At 40.5% G+C, this 22486-nt stretch overlaps 1 protein-coding gene and 1 long non-coding RNA gene across 2 annotated transcripts in view; one reads left to right on the forward strand and one right to left on the reverse strand.

The window, feature by feature from the left end:
* LOC148187740 (uncharacterized) overlaps positions 1-22486 on the reverse strand; it is a 79070-nt gene that overhangs the window by 32317 nt on the left and 24267 nt on the right. The gene's annotated exons all lie outside the window — the stretch shown is intronic.
* Positions 4741-21097, forward strand: socs5b (suppressor of cytokine signaling 5b). Its single transcript, XM_042501685.2, has 2 exons — positions 4741-5153; positions 12921-21097. Exon 2 carries the CDS (start codon positions 12940-12942, stop codon positions 14620-14622), a length of 1683 nt encoding a protein of 560 aa, XP_042357619.1. The 5' UTR covers positions 4741-5153; positions 12921-12939; the 3' UTR covers positions 14623-21097.

Here is a 22486-nt window from a genome sequence, read left to right on the forward strand (position 1 = left end):
ATGCGGTCTTCAACAAATGTAATTCCATTTTAACAACAGAATAATAATATAATAAACCTACAAAAGTCATGAGCACTTGTTTAGTGTCCCTATCTAATTTAAGTCAATTTATATGCCCAAATTAAGTCCCGACTCATTGGTGTTTAAGAAAGGTAATCGTGAAGTACTTTTGTGACTTTTTTGGTCATTTTTTGTCGCTCTGTAGTCATTTTGTACCTCCTTGTCAATGTTTTGTGTCTCTCTGTGGTCATTTTCTGTCACTTTGTGTTGTTTTGTGTCTCTTTGTAGTCATTTGAGTATCTTTTTGAGGCAGAGTATAACAGTTTACAGTTTTTCTGAAGTAGAACAGCCAACTGAACAAAGGCCGTCTTACTGGTCAAAGAATCCAAACTTTCCACATGATATCAATGAAGCAACACTTATTCATGTGTTCTGGACAGCAGAGATTAATTTGCTCATTTCCATTTGGGTTGGGCAGTATGATTCAACAAAGACTCACTTGAGCTGCACTGGGGGAAGTTGGCAGGACATGAAATGAGCTGACCATTCTTCAGACTAACATCCTATATGATTAAGCTTTCGACCATCACCCACAGGTCAGAATGACTGCAACACTGACTCTGCATTGATTGGATGCACAACAGTTACATCAAAACTGTAAGTTTACTTGATAATTAATGTCACTGAGCATTACTTGGCTTTTCAAGTCTTCACCCTGAAAAACGAGAGATCACATCATGTCCGAGAAGTCAAATCAGCACAATGAACCTCTAAAGACAGATTTGACTATAAAAAGTAGACTAATTTCTCTGAATGGTCATGATTCCGGTTCTTCCATAAGTGTATGTTAAAAGGTGTGACAGTGTAAGGTATCCTTTATATATCTAAAAATTTTTGTTTATCTAGCCTGATATTACTGATGACTGAGCTATTCATAAAATATACAGAATATGAGTGCTAAATCATCATTGCATTGATTGATTACAGTTTTAAATAATGTGCTGCAACAAAACAAGCACGTATTTTAAGTCGTGATGAGACCTGTATGCAATAATACCTGATTAGTAAATATTCCTCCATAATAATAATAATAATAACAATAATAATAATAATACTTTATTAATTATTATTATTAGTATAACCTCTAGTCATGATGCACCTGTTTGCACCTGGCTGTTTGTGGTCATTTTGTCTCTTTGTGGTTGTTTTGTGTCTTTTTGTTGTCGCTTGGGCCCTTTTGAGATAATTTTGTCTCTTTGACATAAGTTTGTGACTTTTAGTTTTTTTTTATTGCTTTGTGGAGATTTCATGTCTCATTGTGCTTGCTGTATGTCTCCTTTACTTCTAATAATAATAATAGTAATTGTAATAATAATATTACTTATAACTTTATATATTTATGATTAGAAGACCCCCACTATTGTTATTGTTATTCACTTTAGACACTTACTTTGGATTAATAAATGTTACATGGATGTTGATGCAATTTTGTTTCCACCCTTCTGCCACAAGATGGCAACCTCATCTTAATCCCTACATGAATAACTCAAAGAAACTGACATGTCCATATATTCATACAACACATTCAAAATATTTTGAATTTTATGTCTTTCTTTCTAAATGTGCAGAATAAAAGACATTTCTTTCTAATTATTAATATCAATGGCATTAAACAGTGCATCAGCTTTGTTTTGATTTTGTTACATTTTTATTTTTAGAGGCATAAATGTAACAATAATGTCCATAAAGAGCAATAAAATGAAAGAACATAGGCAAACTAAACAGCAAACTGTAGCTTTAGATTAAATTTTCCTTTATACTTTAAAGTCATTTTTTTAGTGATTGAGACTTCAATTGAAATTTTTACAATGATCCCAGTGAAGAAAACTCCACCGCTTGCTGCTTTAATCTTGAAAATTAGTGGTCAAAGTATTGTTTTAAAATGTGAACAATCCTCGTCATATTCTAAATGAAATCACTGAGACTAAACTCTATTTAGTTAGAAACATGTTTCTCATTTATAGCAGAACTGGTGTGATCCTATTGTCATCAGACTATTGTCTTTCAGAGCCAAGTGAATCACACTCAGTCACCCTGGACACAGTAGTAAGTTATCATCTCCTCAGTGTGGATTGTTTGCAGATGACACAGCATCGACCTGGTAGGAGAGGTCCATGTTGACTAAAATAGTGTGAATCACTCCTGGCAGACGAATCAGTGCTAATGCAATTCTCTTTCATTTCCTCTCATAAGCACAAATTAGATCAGTGTCTCGGAGATGTAAAAGCTAATGTGTTCGGACTGCTGGTGATTTCCCCCTGAACTCACCCTCAGCCCCGGCTAACTACTACATTACTCACACCACTTCCACATCCCATTACGCCCCGTGTCATGTGTTCATGAATGATCCCACTCCAGGAGATGACCTCATGTGTGGGTGCGAGTGACTTTGAGGCGTTTTGATTGTTCTAAGATTTACTTTTGTGCAAGCTATGACACACTGCTCTGGACAACATAATGCCACATATAATTCTATGGCACTTGTGGCCCTAAGAGGGTGTCTGGCTTTATAAAGTGCCTGACTTTGTTTAATTTAGAGGGACACTAGCTTTTACCATCCTGTGATTTCTGCAAATAAGTGCATGCATAACATTGTCTGCATTGATAAACAACTTTAGTGTGTACTCTAAATGTATTCAATATTGTAAGGATAGTTAAGGGGCATAAACATGCCCTAGGGCAACTGTGTACAGTTTTTTGTGCTGGAATATTGCCTGGCCTTATGGGCGTATTATGAGACACTGGGCGCCCTGACCACAGATATGCAAAGGACCCCTCCTTGTGGTCATCCTATGTCTCTTTGTTTGTTTTGTGCATCTTTGTGGTTGTTTTGTGTCTCTATGTAGTTGTGTGGGCCTTTTTAAGATAAATGTGTGACTTTTTTTGGTCATTTTGTTGCTTTGCAGTCATTTAGTGTCTCCATGTGGTTGTTTTGCATCTTTTTGTGGTTGGTTTTCCTCTCCTTGTGGTTGTTTTATGTCTATTTGTAGTTGTTTTGTATTGGCTTGTGGTTGTATTGTGTCTTTTTGTTGTTGTTTTGTGCATTTTTGGTGGCTGTTTTATGACTCTGTGGTTGTTTTGTGCCTCTTTGTAGTCATTTGGGTCTCTTTCAGGTAATTTTGTGACTTTTGCAGTCATTTTTCTATTGCTTTTTAGTCACTTTGTGTCCTTTTGGTTTTGTTTCTCTTCGTGTTTTGTGTTTCTTTAAAGTTCTCTGGGTCTTTTTAAGGTAATTTTGTGTCTTTTGGTCATTTGTTTATTGCTTTGTAGTTATGTTGTGTCTTCTTGTGGTTGTTTTATGCCTCTTTGTGGTTATTTGATGTCTCTTTGTAGCAGCTTTGTGTCTCTTTGTGGTTGTTTTGCCTGTTTAAAAGTTATTTTTTGCCTCAATGCAGTTTCTTTACAGCTTTTTGGTCATTTTGAGTCTCTCTCCTATCCAAAATGTGTTCATTTGACATTTGTATTTTTGCAAGTCAAGGCCAGGAGGCACCCTGACACTCTGGGCCCCTGTGGGTCTGTTCAGTGAGCCATCTGTGCCTGGCCCAAGGTTTGCTAGTAATTTAAAGTAACTTGATAAAATACCAATGATTTTACAATTATGAAACATTGAGGGAACAAAATAACACAAGGACCTTCCTCTAGACAGTGCTTCTGTCTCAGGGCCCAATATTGTGCTTTAGTCATGTGAAATCCTAAACACATTTTCAATTAAATAAGTGGAAACTACTTGACAAACAGTAAGCCTGGAGCTTTCAGTGGCCCCAGAGTTTTTTGAGACCCAGAGAAGTTGCCTATTTTGCCTAACTGGCACTTTAGCCTTGGGTTAATGGGTTGTTGTAGTGGGGGGGACAAGAAGGACTGATTATTTAGGGTCCGAATGGGAGGTGGGCCTTCAAAAGGCCTGAAAAAAACACAGCTATAAAAAGCAGCTATAGGCAAAGTGGCTAATTCAAAAAACAGCATGTGTAACTGTCAAGAAACTGGGAAAACAATGACATTTTGTTATTGTCTAGAAAGTGCTGCCGACGCATTTATTACATGTCATGATAGAGGCAGACCCATCTGCGATAAACATCACGCCCTTCATGCCTCTTTTGATTGCAGTATGCAGCGATGCAGTGCATAATCACACACTGGAGCGAAATGATGCCGCCATCGTTTGGTTAACAAAAAAGCGTGGGGATGATAAAGGGGGGACTTTGCTGTAGCCCTATAGCATGATCTCTGTGTAAAAGCAGCTATGGATAAAGAAAGGAAGAGCGGAGAGGCCCACCAACAATGTGGATTCATAGGGCCCAGAATTTGGAGTTACGCCCCTGGGCATGATCCTTATGGGGGTGGGGGTGGAGGGCATGTAGTGAGAATAATGTGATTATTGTAATTATTCTTACTCATTCTTTACTTTTGTATCTGTACAAAATAAAAATATTTTGATATTAAACCTGGTTTTCCTCCTTCTGGGGTTCCCCTCTCCTCTGATGCTGAGCCCTGCTCCTGGTTCTAATACCTGGATGACATCAGTGAGTCCGTGGTCCGGCCTAGCTGTGACACCACCAGCATCACTTCACCTCTCCACGTTTCCAAGTAGCTGCCTGTGGAGAGCCTCATCCTCCTCTTTCGCTCATTGGTGACACGAGACGCCCATCACGCGGAGCCAGCTCCAGGGTATTCCCTGCGCGCGTGCTCGGTCGGAAATTGCCCTCTTTTCCCTTTCCTCCATTGGACTGATCTGCCGTCAGTCGGTTTCCCTCACGCTCAACACCGTCCGCCTCTCCGGTTCTCTGTCTGCTGAGACCGCCGTCATATTGGCTGCTAGGGGCAGCAGCGACCACGGCAGAATAGAAGACCCCCACCATGATGAAGAACGGGTTTTCGCGGCGCTTAAAGACTAATTTAGCTTCTTAAATAATTCTGAATAGTATTTAACGAATTAATTTTAAAATATTCGGGATGATACCATCAAGTATCCGCGTATCTTTAGTGCTTTCATCCGACACCGTGGTCCGCAAGGGGGATGTATGCCTGACTTCTCTTAATAGCCATTTTTTGCAGACAAAGAGAGCTGTTGAATAGGGCTTTCAAAAAGCACACGGGTAAGATATGACTTCAAGAAACAACCCACTACTTCTCAAGCATGTCACATTTGTCTACTCAACGTCTCTGAGCGGCATAACACCGCTTGACGTATTTGTGCAATTTTTTTGTGTCGTCTTTTCACAAGCTAACACGCTAACCCCGCTAGCTGGATGGTTAGCCAATGCTAGCCAAAATGCTAGAAATTCCCGTTCTAGGAAATGCTAACAGCTAGCATTTTTGACAGCTCGTAAGCCTGAACCGCAAGTTAGCGAAGCAGTCTGCGCTAAGCTAGCTCATACATGTTACTAACCAACAGAGGACCGTTTCTGAGTTGTTTCTTAAAAACATTACACATATGAGTGAACTCACTAACCTGTCTTGGCAAGTATGAACCCAGCTAACATTATCGACCGGGCTGTAGCAACATTTAGCGGTGTACTGGGACTGTCTGTGGATGGTTAACGTGTTAGCAAGTCTGCTAACTTGGCTGGGACCAGGGAAAAGTGGGGCCTCTAGAAATGTAAAGGCCTTACAACCATTTATGTACACCAGCAATAATAACGTTATTACTCGATAGTCGTGGGTCTTCTATCGACATTAAGTTAGTGTTTAAACATACCTATATTCGGTCAAAGTGGTAATCGTTAGCATAATAAAACTTTACTGGCCACGTCAATCTGTATGACAAGATCATACCCAAAGAAGACAGTTTACATATTGTAGAAGGGACTGTTTAATGCAGTTAACATTGCCTCTGAAGAGCGTTTGTCTTGCTAGTTAAGGTGTGTTTTTTTTTATTCAACTTGCCATATCTAAACTGAGTTAATGTTGCTTTTTGTTTTGTCTGACTTGAATGAATTTTTTGAATAATTACTGAGTGCAATCTACTAACAAAGGGCAGAATCATTTTTCTTACTAACAATATTGCATTGTCAATCTGAATAACAATGCAACATTGGGTTGCAAGAATAAGTTTATCCTGCATATCATGTTTTGATTTGAATGGCTTATTTTTATTCAAAAAAGCATTATAGAGGATGAAAATGCTGAATATGGATATATCAAAATGTCCACTGAAAGTTTTAATATTTCCTGAGATTTAAGTGATCGGAAGAATCAGTTCAATTTATGAGTCATCTACAGATCGTGTATGGCTTCCTGCCAACCCACATATCTTACAGAATGCAAAACGCTGCAAATATCTCATTAACTCTGGTCTGGTCTGAGCAGAGAAGGCGTTCTCCCTTAATCTTGTCTTCTTTACAGTCCTCTCTAGATCAGTATGATCCCAGGAGAATGGGTGTGTTGGGCTGCCGGAGAGCAGAAGTAGCCTAGTTCTGTTTCAGGGCGGCTTTGAATGGTTGTAGACTGGATCGCACTTTTGGTGTTGCCATTGTCATCAATGGCAATAGTTGTTGAAAGTTATATAGGACGACTATACTTTAAAATAATCCATCTTGAAGTAGACGTTTTGTGTCCTGTTATAGACATTAATTACAACTTCTGGGTTACAATGTTGCATGAATGATTAGAGCAAGCATTAAACTTGATTATAACTTTGACATTCTGCAGCAAAGCACTAAAAAGAGCATGCAACCATGTTATGACAAATCTGATTAAACCTCTAGGTTTTAATGTTGCTGAAATGATTAGAGCAGGAATTAAACTTGATTATAACTTGGAAATTTTGAAGGGAAGTACTAAAAAAGGACATGCAATCATGTAGTGACAAATCTGATCACTACGATACTGTTATAGTTGTCTCTTTTTGGGTAGCTCTGAGATATCTTTTTTATTTATTTTTTTTACATGTAATAACATTAAAGCCAGGCAAAGGAGGACACAGGGCAGATTAGCTATCAAACACACTAGCACAGTTTTTTGGCTCTCTGTAGTAATTTCCTTACATCTGTAGTTATTCATAAATGCCTGTCTTCATTGTACAACTCCTAGCATTCTGTCTCTTTGCTTGTAAGGCTAATATTCTGAATCCTTGATATTTATCATCACTTGACAGTGAGGCTATCTAAATGTGTCGAACAAATACGTTAATTTTTTCCAATGTAAGTATAAGTCTGTGGTGATCCAGCGTGTGGTGCACAGGAGTATGTTTGCAAACATGTTTTTTCCTGTTTAGGGACCTCTATTATTGCCTATATGCCATATTTAAATTGTGGCAACAGTTACAGAATTAAGCTGTACATATGTTTTAAAATAATCAAGGGCAAAATTAACAATGTTTTGGAGATCCTGGCCTCTTTTAGCCTTGCATAAGTCACTGAAACTTTTCACTGTTTGTATTTTTGAGGCGATTAGCAAGCTGACGGATAAAACACACCAACCCGGATGGAAAATGCAGCCTCTCAAGATGTAGCTGATATAACATTAGCCTCACTATTCCAGTTCATCTTGGAGGAAAGACAGCAGGGTGTGAACATGCAGTTTTAGCTTGTAGATCAGTGTTTTCATGTTGGCTGTACAATCATAGAAACAAGACAAATGGCAAATTTAGGTTGTGGCTGGTAAGACTTTGTGCTCCAACAAAAACTTTGACGAATGAGAGACAGTTGTTTGCATGTTTTGCTTTCTAAAATCGAATTGGCTGGACAAATAGTTCAACTACATTTTGAGACATGTTGCTCTTTTGGTGAAACCTTTGATTGCCTGTCCAAGTTAGGCAGTTTGAACCCAAAGGTTGTTACGAGGAATTGTTAAGAGTATTAGTATGCCATTGAGTCACCATCCTGAAATTTATACTTAATTAACGGTAGTAACATTGCAGTTAATCTGCATTGTGTGGTATTGTAGTGGAAGCACTGCTTTAGTTTTATTTTATGTCATTTTAGTAATAATATGCTACATGGTTCATTAAATTGTACTGGTATACACCTACAATAACAACAACTAAGAAGCATACTATACTTATTGTACTGGCAGTTAAAAAATATATGTTAAGAAAAGTAAATAATCTCTCTTACACCTTTTAGTCATTGTAGTAATGTCCCTTACAATACTTTATAACCTCTAGGAATGGTAATTAATTTCCAATCACTGTTGCAAATAGGGCTGCAACTAATGATTATTGTCTTTATCAGTTAATTTGCAGATTATTTTTCAATTAACTGTTTGATTTAAACATCAGAAAATAATGAGAAAAATCCACAACATCATACAGCACTAGTTTTGTCAAGATACTCTAATTTCTAACTTCAGGACAACACCTTTTTAAAATAATTAATATTCAATATCATTTTGATACTATTGAGGAAGATTTGGCATTTAGGGCATAAAAGATGATTATTTCTATTTCTATTAAAAGGTAAATATGACAATGCTGTAAAATGACAATGACTTTTCTTTGTTAGTAGCAGTGAAAAGCAGAATGACTGTAGCAAACATTAACTGTAAGAAAGAGTGAGAGCGTGCCTGGTACATGTGTAACTATGCTGTGAAAACCATTTCAGATATTCAGAATCGATATCTATCGATAAGTGTTTTTGACAACAATATAGAGCAGAGTGGTAATGTCATTGTACTGTATATTACATTATTAAATGTACTGTAATTTAAAAAGTGTAAAGGAGCAGCAATTTCTTACAGTTTGAGAGCTATCAAATTACTTCTTTTTTTTTCATTAAATAGTTGGCGATTAGTTTTCAGTGCCTAATCGACTGGCTACATTTTGCAGCTCAAGTTAAGTTGCATCTTTGATAACCTTAGCTCATTTAAGATGTACTCAGTTGCTACAACATTATTTTGCATCTCGAAGATAGTTTATGTTCAATATAGTGTGGGTACTTGTCATAATGTGAGGAACTATGACCAGAGCCTTTGCTGTGGGCACACTGTTAGTTGTTTTTCTATATGGCACAATAAAAGGTGTTGCTTACTCAGTGACGTGCTGCAGGTCTGAGTTTAGCCATACTGGTGTCAGCTTCTCTTACCTGCAGCACTTTATCTAACCAGTTTAAAGTGACTGCTGCTTTTACATTTGCTCGGTATCCAAGTTTTCATAACACAGGGGTAATAGTGTACAATGATTTACATTTCCCAATGTAAATATTCTCAAATTCTTATATTAGAATAAAGCCTGTTAGTTCAACATCAGGGCATCAGTTTTATTTATTTTTTTATCCCTAAAAAATGCATTTAAAGGCATTATTTCATGTTAAGATTGTCCGGGCCAAAATGATTGTAGTTTATGATATTATGCCAATAATCATCAAAATATGCATACAACTTTTAAAATGCCACACCTGCTTACAGGGAACCTACAAAGGCCTTTAGGTAATATACAACTGCAAGAGATCCTCTCTGGAGCCAGTGTCCTGTTTGTCTGTTCTGGTCTGCTGTAGAAACATGGCGGTGCAACATGGCAAACTTCATGTAAGAGGATCTGCTTCCTAGACATGAATGGCTCATTGTAAGCTAAATAAACACAACAATTCTTACTTTTTAGATTATTATACCTTAATGAAAACACTGTCAAGAATATTATTTCCTTTCTAACAATAATTTCTGAAATCCTACAAACTGAACCTGAAAACAGCCCATGTCATTAATTTAATTAAACAATTGCGTAATATGTGGTAAGTTTTGTTAATAAAGCTGTACGACAGCAAACTATCATTGAAAATGTGAGTTTTTGCCTGATGTTGCAGATGAGATTCCGTATACTGTTAATATGACACTACATGCAATGGCAACAGCAATAACAACACACTTGTAGTGACACTTCACCCTAAAATCAAAACATATTTTTAGTCTTACCTGTAGTGCTACTTAACAGTCTCGATTGCTTTGCTGTGAGTTTCAGAGTGTTGGAAAAATCGGCCGTAGCGGTGTCTGCCTTCTCTCCAGTATAAAAGGACTAGATGGCACTCTGCTTCTGGTGCTTGAATCGCTTATAAATACATTTGAAAATTTCAACAGCAATGTCTCTTTCCAGAAATCATGACCTGGTTATTGAAGATAATCCAAAGACCTTGTTGAGAGCAGTTTGATAAAGGGACTATTTTTCCTCTTACAAACTACACCTGCCAACCAGATCACTGCTCAGAGGGAGGCATGCATCTACTGCTAGCTCACCTAGCATCGCTGAGCAAGTTAACATTAAGCTCAACCGAGAAGGACGTGATTTATGTTTACGTCTCGCACTGTCAAAAGAATGAGTCTCTCGTCCATGAGTAGGTGCACGCTTCCTTCTGCATGGTGATACGGTTGGCAGGTGTAGTTCTGTAGAAAGAAAAATAGTTCCTACATGAAACTGCTCTGATGTAGAGGTGAACTGGTCCTTGGAAACTGATGTGATTTAAAATGTAAGGAACTTCATCTGAGACTTTTTTTTTCATGCAGGAGATGAAAATCAAATTCATATCTATCAAACATGATAATAATTTTGTAATGCAGTTGCAAAAAAACTTCTGGACCACGGGTTTCAGCACTAAACACCTTACTGAGAAATATTCTGAGACAGTATGTGTTGTAGTGATTACACTGAGCTCATTGTTTATAGCAGAGATGAGGTTTTAAACACAGCTTTGAAACAGTAATTTTAAAGCAAGATTGTTGATTTTAAATTTTACCGGACTAATTGTTATAAGTGTAATTTACTTAAAATTGCCACATACACGTTACTACGATGTTACTACACTAAATGAGTTTGCTGACTTGGCATCTGGTGTTAAAAAGCATTTGGGTGCTTTGCTTTGGATGTTGTTTGATGAGTTGATAAATTACTGGTAAGTTACTAAGTCTAGTTTATCACTGAAGCTCCATCTCAAGCCAGTGGTGATCAGGTTGGGAGCACAGTCAGTTCTGGTGGATTTTTGTACTTGAGAAAATTAAAGAAAGACGTCCAACAGACCTGACAGCTTATTGTGCAGATGCACATGGAGTACAGAACAGGAGATAAACCGCAGAGAGTGAGTCATTTGGTGATGTAGCTTCACTGTGCGAATAAGAGAATTTTTTCATAGCAACAAATTTATTGCAGGCTGTTTTGTGGGCGTATGTATTGCAAACATGGAATGACTGTCAAGTGGAGAGACGTCATCTTAGTGAGTTTAGATCAAGTCAATAAGAGGGATGACACTGACATCATTTGTTAGTGATAGCATTGGACCTGCCCTCAGCAAATCAACTAAATCAGTCATGTGTTGAGAACTAGCCTATGTTTTTTGTGCATCACAGAACCTGTTTCCATCACAGCTGACTGTGCAAAGCCATAATGTCTTTATCAATGTTACGAGGTACACTTTGTAGGTAGGTCGACACAATGCCTGGTAGTTAAATAGCCTCTTTTAGCCCAGAGACAGACAGAAAACAAAAGAGGTGAGAGGGACACTACAAAGGGCCCAGCATCCTTTTTTGTGTGCCTGTAGCTTAGTAAATAGCAAAAGCAATTACAAGTGTATGTCCTAATCAGTACTGCCTGCAGCTTGTACTCATGGGTAAAGTCAATGTTAAATAATGTTATCGGTTACAATATACTTCAATTTCCGTCCAAATTGGAATAAAACTACTTTCAACCATGTCATAAATGTTCACTCAGTGAATGTTATTCACTTTTAGGAACAAAAAGCTAAAACATTAGTGCAAAGACTTGCATATTGGCATGATATTTAAAGGGATATGTTGCCAATTTTTACAAGCTTTGTAGCAAATCAATGTGAATGGTATGTATATATGAACTCTGATAAACTTCCCTACATCTAACCAGTTGTGAAAATCCGTAAAATGACGTAATTTTGCTAGCTCTCGGGCTATGGCCCGAACTACAGGCTGTGCTTCTGTATTTTTGTACTGCCCACCACCCATGCCTCCACCACGGACACGAAGTATAGGAAATCGAGATTCAGACCGCCACCTCTCTCTCTCTCATACACACACACAAACTCAGACTGAAATGTGATCATGCGGTAAAACTAGGCAGTGCTGATCGAATATAAATCAGGATTATGTTATTGAGTTCCACATTTCTCGCAATATATCAAATATCAAAATATGTATCAAGTAGTAAACCTGTTTTTATTTCTTTAAGGGTCGAAAATTGTGTAATATCATGATACTTCAAAAACGTGAGATTTTCTGAGACGTTAATTGTACTGTGAAAATCCCATACCATTGCAAACATAACCCTGTTCTCCACAGTGATTTGGATACACTGGAAACACCAAAATGTGAATCATAATAAATCCATTAAGTCCAGTGTCTGAAAACCATGACAGAAATACTGAATTTTTAAAATCCTTCCATGTTTTGTGTTTGGCAGGCCACCGACCCATGGCCACTGCAAACAGTAAGATTTGCACCATTTGTATGCAGTTCATTGCTACTACTTCCAAATCCCTGTCACAGTCTAGTAGAGTGATAAATCAACAGCATATGCAAGTGTGTATGTGCATGTACATGTGCCCTGTCTGCTGCTGTTACAGGGAAAGTTTTTGGTCAGGTCTAGACTGGCTCTGTAATACAGTACATACCAGCAGATCAGCTGTGAGCAGATCCTGGGTTCATTTATAGCTGTGGCCTTGTGTCCCTGCACGTCTGCCTGGCAACTCCTAACTCTGCTGTTCCAACTACTCAAGCTCACCCACCTCTCAGACACTTTGGCCCCGTTATACTCTCACCATGTCTAATTACTAGATACACAGCAGTCTGGGGAATTTAAATGTAGGACATTCTTTATGTAGCTCGTGCCTCCGTGTTAAATGTAGGCACCACTGCTGTTGGAAGAGTTCTCCACCTGTGACTTAATCAGTTTTATCTCTTGTCGCCCACAGGTCCCAGGGGCTCCTATTGATGAAGAAAGTGGGCAACATGTGGAGCAACCTGAAGAGCAAATGCCAGACGCTGTTTCACAGTTCAGGACCCAGTGAAAGCAGGGTTGATGCCGATGCCGTCCACTGTGTGGTGGATCTCGGCCAAGGCAGCTCAGGTGAGGCTCAGGCATCAGGAGCCTCAAGCCCGTCCCGGAGCCTCCTGCCAGTGCCAATGGTAACAGCAGGACGTCGCCATCATAACTGTGTGTCGGACATCCCTCAGATAGTAGAGATTACAATCGATAAGGACACTGAGGATGTGCGGGGGGGATCAGGGGGTGTTCCCCTGGCCCGGAGAGACTCCTATTCCCGTCATGCTCCATGGGGGGGCAAGAAAAAACACTCATGTTCCACCAAAACCCAGAGTTCTCTGGAGGCAGACAGGCGGTCTGGGCGCTTACGGGGGAGTGGGAACCGTAGGGACAGGCGTTACGGAGTCAGCTCCATCCAGGAGATGAGTGACTCTGTATCTGGAGGACGCAGTCTGACTGCTCGGTCTTTGCGCCAGCGTCTAAGTGATACAGTAGGACTGTGCTTACCCCTGCCCGCGCGCAGACGCTCCCGCTCATCTAAGAACCCCGTCACCTCCAAACGTAAGATTCACCTGACAGAGCTCATGCTGGAGACCTGCCCCTTCCCACCAGGTTCAGACCTCGCTCACAAGTGGCACTTGATCAAGCAACACACAGCACCGGTCAGCCCGCATTCCTCCACTGCCCTGCTGGATGCCTTTGACCCGGCCCACCCCTCTCCTGAGGATGAGGAGGAACGTCTACGTGAGCGCCGCAGACTCAGCATCGAGGAAGGTGTGGACCCACCACCTAATGCACAGATCCACACCCTGGAGGCCTCAGTGCCGGGCTCCTCTCTCTACAAACTGGGACCAAAGATGGCTCCCGGCATGGGAGAGGCCTCTGGGGATGGCCGGGCTTCAGGCGCTGGCAGCTCTGTAGGTGCTGGATTATCAGGGGCCTGTGGGCAGGTGTTGGGGGCTGCAGCGTCAGCCCAGGACTGTGACTCTGAGGAGGACTCGACCACCCTCTGTCTGCAGGCCAGGAGGCCTAAACAGAGGCACGCCTCTGGGGACGGTCATCTGAGTCGGCAGCAGCCTGGGCCCTGGAAGGTTCACACCCAGATAGACTACATCCACTGCCTGGTGCCGGACCTATTGCAGATCACAGCTCTGCCCTGCTACTGGGGCGTGATGGACCGCTATGAGGCTGAGGCGCTGCTGGATGGAAGGCCAGAGGGCACCTTCCTGCTGCGTGACTCAGCCCAGGAGGACTACCTCTTCTCCGTTAGCTTCCGACGTTACAACCGCTCACTGCACGCCCGCATCGAGCAGTGGAACCACAACTTCAGCTTCGACGCACACGACCCTTGTGTTTTCCACTCTTCCACCGTCACAGGACTGCTGGAGCACTACAAGGATCCCAGCGCCTGCATGTTTTTTGAACCGCTGCTTACGGCACCTCTCCATCGGACCTTTCCCTTCGGCCTGCAGCACCTGGCACGAGCCGCCATCTGCCGCTGGACCACTTACGATGGTATAGGCTCTCTGCCGCTGCCGCCTGCCTTGCAGGACTTCCTCAAGGAGTATCACTATAAACAGAAAGTACGAGTTCGCTGGCTGGAGAGGGAACCACCACTCAAGGTCAAATAGGGTGGGCTTCTCCATCGCCTGTACACACACACTGCAGGAGGATTACAGAACTTAAAATATTCCTCATTAGCCAATTTAGAGGCTATACTGACGTGGCTCTCTTTCTGGTGGGGGATGGAAATTAAATGTAACAAGCTATACAAGATTCATTCTAATCTTTGTTTTAGTTATTACTTACATCACAGAAAATACATATGATTATATTCAGTATAACGCTGTCTGGCAAGCACATGTTTTTGTGTTGAACAGGTTGTTTTGACAGGGAGGGAAGGCGCAAATATCAGCGCTTTGTGTCTTTTCTCTCCTGCTTTGTGCTAAATGTCTGCCTGATCCCACAACATCACCCTGCCTGTAGACCTGCCTGCATGTCTCCCTTATTCATCCCAAATTGCTATTTAGGCCCACATGGCTAAATTGTACAGTTCACTTAGTGCTTTCTCTATTTTTTTTCTTCCTTAGCTTGTCAAAGCACCTAGTGGAGCACCTTCCCAAGAGGGTTTTAATGTGTGTGTGTGGGTTGAGAGGGCATCTGGAGATGCTATTGTTATATTGCAGTCAGAGCTTGTCCCATGGATCGAGCTACATAAGGCACATTCTTTGCCATCTCTTTGCACGCATGAGCATCCGCTAAGCCAGGGACAGATTCTGAGAGGGTCCAGAAAGTTCAGGACAGCACATCAGGGAAATGAAGTGCTTTCTAAGGACCATTGTTACAGTTGTCACAGCAGTGCGACAGTTCTTCATCGGCCACAGACACTTCAGCTCATTGCACTCTGTTGTGCATGTATGCACACAGGCCATTTCATCCTGTATGAAATTGAGCTCCTAGGGTAACATTTGAGCAGCAGGGTGTCTTCATGGAATTCTGTTATGACTTGATAGTGTTTAGTTTTACACCTGCTTCCTTCAGTTGACATCTTTTGGTGGCATCTGGTATACAGAGAGCTTCAACCCTGCATTTCCTTAATTGTTGTTTTTCTTCACTACACTTGTAACCCTGTTGTAGATAGTTTTTAACTTTGGTTACAGACAGAAATGCTGACAAGGCTTCTCAGATGATGAAAAATCAAAATGCTAGCATCCATGTAAACATTAAAAGGCTGTTTCATGGGAGACTTCATGTAGTCAAAGATCATAAATGGGGAAAACAGCTAACCTCTTACGATACTTTTAAGACATAATAATAATCTGCTTGTTAAAACTGTAAACTGCAGGATTAGATTGCAGTACCCCTTCCTCCATAATTTCTCTTATAAAATCATGTTAACATGTGTTGAGCTGTTTTTACGAAGAGCACTGTGTCACCAAAAGGAAGAGCCAGTGTAGCCTTTTTGGGTATTGATGTCCCCCACTTTACAACTTAAAACTAAAAGGTCTCAACCCCAACAAATCCCCTCATTGCCCAGTTGCATTTATAGTCATAGTGATAGCACCGAGTGCAGGCAACACTCAACTCTCGAGAGGTCGACATATCTTTGAGAGCTTTAGTTATGTAACCTGAATGATTTTAGCTATGTTACTTGAAACAAAAACACTGCTGGCTAGCCGGCCATTTCTGTTTTGTTCTCATTGTGTGAAGAGAAAATAAGTGTAACCTATGTGCCTTTTTATAGAGCCATTTATCCTGTTCCATAATCAGTTGCTTTGTAGTCAAAACCTGCAACAGGAGGTGCTTCAACACAGTCCACTCAGATGCCATCAAATGAGACTGAAGAGGATTATAATAAGAGTATAGAGGTGCATGAGCTTCAAGCTCACTTACATGTGGTGCATGTTAAAGTTTTTATAACAGCTAAAATATCGGTGGTGCTATGTTGCTTAAGCTATGACAGATTATTAAAATGATGAGTTGCACATTAGTTACATCTGTTCTCACTCAATAATGCATGTATTAGTCTCTCGCCACATTATGGCCTGAATGGTAGTATTAGGTTGTTAGTGGGTCCAATGTCAGCCCTACTGTAGCATATTTCAGAGCAAGATATCAATGTCCAGCCCTCACACGTCTGGGTCGTAGTCTGCAGCTTGAGCATGAAGGTTAACTCTCTACAGTGAGTTTTGAACCTCTGATGACATTGCCCAAGTTAGCCATTAGCAACAGTGTTTGTTCTAACTCTTAGCAGTAAAAAAATAAAATTGCATATTACCAGGCTTTTTTAAAAAAGGAACTGACTTGAAAGTACGTAGATGAAAACCCAGCAAGTAATGAGTAAAACTAAAATGTTAAAAGTAAAACACACAAGATCATTAACATCAGAAAGCTTAATACACAGAGTTCTCAAACTAGTTCATATTTTAGTTTGTGTGCTTGCGCTCATGTGCTCAAGGTTACTTTAGTTCTCATTAGTACGGATGAACCATGAACAAATGTCGGTGTGTTTTTTTGCCCCCTGAATATCTGAGCCCGTGACCAAAGCTCTTGTACACAGCTATGTGTAATAACTAGTAGGCTAAAGCTTATCAGTGTGCTCAGTGGTGTTCTGCTAAATTATAATTCAAATGCAAGCAAATGGAAGCTAGATCCATAATACAGTATGTTTGACTGCTCTTCTTTATATATAAATTCATGGGGTTAAACATGGCCCTGTCAAGCTCACCTCTACCCTGAAATTCAATGCTCAGCACCTTCTCCGCCAAACTGTTATCATATTTTCACTTATCTGTCAGGCAGGAAATTACACATTTTTATGCAGGTGGTAAAAGATAATTGGTGAAGGTATAAGGGTTATCATTTGTCATATCTCAGAGGCCAATTTTCACTTTCACTACCGCAGTGCAAATCAATCAGAATTACATCTCTTCAAGTCCAAAACATTTTCCACTGCCCTGCACTTTGTTCCCAGAAAGCTTGAATGTGTTAAAGTGGCAAAAGTGAGTGTTTTGTGGAGAGGAAAAACATTTGAGTTGCTTTTATGTGCACTTTCATGATTCAGGATTTTTAGCATCCACACTGTCAAATAGGAGAAATATATCTATTTGAAAACCCACACACATCAATACTATCTTGCTCATGGTCACCTGTCTACCATGCTACTGCCAGTGCCTAGCAATAGCATACAACTCCTTACAACGCCCCACCCCACTCACAGGCACTAATCACAGGCTAATTTTACCATGTTGGGATATAAATTTACTGGGTACTAAAAGGGCCACTCTGTGTTGCCTTATGGCTGCTGTGTGGCTGAGGGAGGCCTTTTTTATTATTATATCCAACTGCTCTCTCTCCATCTGGCCACATCCCTAACATCACTGTGCTGATGTGGAGGTGACTGCGGTGGAGAGCGAACTAAGGCCTGTTTGTCCTCCCCCTCCACTCTCTATCCGACCCTGCTAGGGCGAGTTACCCTAAAGTTAACTTTAAGGAGCCCAGGCCCAGGAGGAGGAGAGATGGAGCTGGCTTCCTGTTGTGGTAGCGGCTTGCTCACAGAGAGGGTTTGGGATTCGTTGAAGTAAATAGCACTTTAATTGTGTATTTTTGTTCTACAGTGCAGTCTGCAGGTATAAGGACAGTGGCAGGTTTTTCTTTGTGTTGGTTCTTTACTGCAGCATATTGGATTTGAAATGACAGTTGGGCATAGTGACAACTGAAGGCTTTACTTTGCATCCTTACTGGGTGATAGGAGTTGTACTGCCTTTTGTACAAAGGCCCCAACTTTTAGAAACTAAAATCATATTTATTAGGGATGGGCTATATGGCCACAATCTACCAGTATGATATATGCTCATTTATAAACTTTTTTTTCACCTGACTGCTGGATTCAAAAATCTACCAGCTACTCATAAATTGCTATTGTTTTTGAGATGGTAAGTGAAGCAAATCTAGCAGTTCCTTGCATTTTTTATGTGGTTGGTGCTAATTCCCAGTTCTGGTAAAGGTATTTATCACAATACAGTTGTATGTAACTGTTCCCTAAATTTAATTTTAAAATGGTTTAAAATAAACATAATGTAATTAACCTAATCTTCTATCTTCTAAACTTTTATTTAGAACTTCCATACAAACAAAAAACTTTCTCATGAGACAACACTTAAGTTATAAACAAGCCTAAAACAGTTACACAGTTTTAACAGTAAAAGCTTAAAGGTTCCTGAGAACAATTACAGTTAAAACTTCAGTTAAAACTTCACTTTTCTCCTGTGTGGCTACCCAAATTAATTGCGAAGCAGCTGGATTCACAATATCAGGCTGGGAATCATAAGATCAATCGAGTCTCCAGCCCGTATTTGCTACATAGCCGGATAGCTCTCACAATAGAAACAGCATTGCCGAATCTCTACCGGTGGATGCATTTCTTGTTGTAAAGATTTATTTTTGTGGCTTTTTTCCTTTTATGATTGGATGGCATTAGCATGACAAGGGGTGAGAAAGGAGATGACATGTAGCAAAGGGCCGCAGGTTGGAACTGAATAGCAGCAGCTGTGCAAGGATATAGTCTTTGTACATGGGGCACCCACTCTCCCAGATGAGCTACTGGATGCTCCAGATTGATACATTTCTCCTGCTGCATGGTATATACCGTCATATCACCCAACCCTAGTATTTAGTATTTGGCTGAACATCATTTGCAACCAATCAAAGCTGAATTCTATTTTAGCTCTGATAGCTATTCTATTCTTGCTTTTTTGACTCTCTGATCCACAGTTGGATTAAAACATTCTGTTTTGGCCCTCATTGGTTGTCTTGTCTTCATGTTAAAAGCCATTGTTGGCCTGCTTTCACTAAACTTTGGGGGTTTCATATGAAAAGAGCTTTGTCACTGTCACCTTATAGTCAACATTACGTTACCAATATGCTGCACTGCAGAGCCAAAACTATAATTTCCTCCCTGTCAAAATACTTAACGGCAGCACTGTGTGTGTTTTAGCTCAAAATGGCGAAACTTGTCTGAGTGTTTAGAAAAAATACCAGCGATCCTGAAATATTTCGCTGATATTCAGGCGTTGTAAGCTGTGTCGATGGATTCTCCCCCATGCTGCAGACTCGGTGCATGCGTGTGTGTTGCGCGGGAGTATATTAGTGTATGGACAGAGCCACACGGAGGGTTCTAGTGGAGGGGATGCAGAGTCGACACGACTGTGAGGGGTGATGACAGTGACTCCTATGAACAATGCCTCTCTGCCCCCCATCCCACCACCCCTCTCTTATTCTCAGGCAGGCCCCGTTGCAAGGAGAGTCCCAGGACCCTCTCAACCCAGTTTTCCCCATGGGAAATATCAGACATTAACCGTAGCACATGTTTGCCATATAACCCGTAGATTTAGGAGAGATTTCAAAAAAACGAAAAAACAACGTATGTATGATGAATGATGTAATAGGAGCCTGATGAAAAGATATTTTATTCTTCTGTGGTGCATTAACTGTCTGGAACACATACATTTTGCACACACTTGCTATCACACTTCTTCTGACACCTGCACTACGCCCAGGTATTGACACAAACCCTCCCACCACCACCACCCCACCCCTAAAGCCAGGGATGTGTAAACATGGACCACATTTAGCCAGCACCACCTTTCTGTGTTACTCCCCCCAAAAAAGGGAAAGCAAAGATGGATGTTTATGTGTGTATTCTATGTTCTTAAAACAAAAATGCCGTGAATTGAACTATTTTGACCTTATATTGTCATTAGTATGACACTATTTAGCTGCACTATGAGAGCCTCATTTGTGGCAAGAAACCACTGGGTCTGGTCTAGATGAGAGACAGGCTGGCTGTGTCACTAGCTGTCCCACTAAACACCCCTGGATGAAGGACATCTAAACCCCCCCACCTCGGTACGACTCATGGTTTCAGCTCTTAAGAGGACAAACAAAAAGATATTTTAAACATTTTTTCCCATATATATTTTAGAAAGCTGGGTTAAGTGCTATATGCAAACAGAAAAAGATGTATGAAAGAATTATTTTCCATTATTACTTCTCCCTAATATGCAATGGAGTGTAGTGTAACAATGGTTGCAATCCTCTGTCACTTTAATGCTGTATGTGCACATTGGTTGCTGTGTGGATGTCGGTGCCGAGGCAACAGGACTTGACAATGATGGGAACTAATGGTTGTCACTCTGCAGCACCGCCCGTGTTCCCAGACTGCCTTATTCGTTCTGACCAATCACAAGAGCCCCTTTAAGTCCCGGGCCGCAGCCACTGCCACAGGCTGACCAAGCTGCCGTCAGACGAATATTGCCGTTCCATTTTCTTCTGCTTTTCCTCGCTTTTCCTTTTTCTTTCCTTTTTTTAAAAAAATTTCTTCCGGTCAGGTAGGATTTGGAGCGTGTAAATGGCATAATCATGTTCACATTTCACTGTCTGTTCTGTGTATCTGCTTCACCATTCAAAGAGAGAAAAAAACAGTTGTTTTCCAGTATAACCTGTTCATTTTTAAGAGCCGTATGATGCGACACTTGTAGCTGTCACTCTTGGTGCTTGGCTTATGCTTCATTGTCTTAATATTCCAAATAAAACTGTTAAGTGTAATCCACACTGGCCCATGATATAATGTTGAGTTTGTTTGTTCTTTATCACGCTGTAATACATGCCTTGAAGTATCGTAGCAGTGAGTCAGGGTGTGAATTGGTCAGAGTTTAGGGTGACACATGGGTGTTTGATTTCAGTTAATGTTCAAGAGACAATGGTGGTGGATCACAGAAACCAAAGGCTCAGCATTCAGTACATACCACATATCTCTTTCTAAACGGTGCCAGGAGTGTGTTCAAGTTGCTCACCTAACATGTTGTTAATGTCACATTTAGATCATGAAATGATCGATTGACACTCACTGTGTTAACATGCACAAAACATTCCGATTTATGCCCTTATTTTCAAAAAGACAATATTTCTGTAAAATAGCTACTGAAAATATATATTCTTACAATATCCCCTTCAACACACAGTCTCCAATTAACATGCATGGAGTTTATCACGTCAGAAAAATATGGAAAAGCAAACAGCTAGAGCCACTTGTCATTCTGCTTCTTTAAATCAAAATAGAGTTTCCTACTGGAAGTGGACTTGTTGAACCGTGCTTACACAGACTGCCTCTGTTATTGCTTCAACCACCCTCTTTAAAGGTTGGTGTTGTGATATTTTTACATATCCCAAAACCTGTTGATAATCTAGTCTTTGATTAGGTTAAAAAGTAGGTGTGTTTCCCTCTTAAGACCAAAAATAGGGGCTTTTCTCTTGGGCATTCATTTCTATCCAGACTTGCAATCTATTGGCGAGTTGGTTTGTGTACAACATATCCATGAAAACCCACCGAGCCGCCCATAAACAGGCAAGAGACTGTGTGTCGCAAACTGCAATAAAAAACCCCAATTGAGATAAACATTCTGAATACACTGTATACATATCCAAATAATGCTTTTAAAACCTGAATAATACTGACCTATGCCACGTCTTGTTCGGAAAATGCTACATTTGGAAAATCCAAACGGAATATGCTGTTTACATGACCCATATCAAATTCTGTATTTTGTCATATTTAGAACAATAAGGGAATATTAGTGTGCATGTAAACATATCAACTGATGCAATAACATAAACGTGGTGGTTTTTAAAAAGCAATATCGCTAAAAATCAAAAAGATAAATCGTTAACAAGAAAATTCCAAGCTTTAACGGATCTGTACACCTGAATACACTCATTCTACAGCTAAAATAAAAACACTGCTGCCGGCCTGAGTCATGGCTTTGTGGCCATTGGGAATAAAGGCCTATCAAAGCAAGCTTCCAAAATAAGGCTTGGGGATCTCAATCTGTGTATCCCAAAAACAGCTTCACTGGTGGGCAGCTTCTAGCTGTAAACTGAAAAAAAAAGCCTTCATTGCCAGCCAGTGAGGTGCTGACCCGGAGGATGGTGGGATGA

This window comes from Plectropomus leopardus, chromosome 13, assembly GCF_026936395.1.
Source record: "Plectropomus leopardus strain MGB_pleo_1.0 chromosome 13, ASM2693639v1, whole genome shotgun sequence".
NCBI lineage: Eukaryota > Metazoa > Chordata > Actinopteri > Perciformes > Serranidae > Plectropomus > Plectropomus leopardus.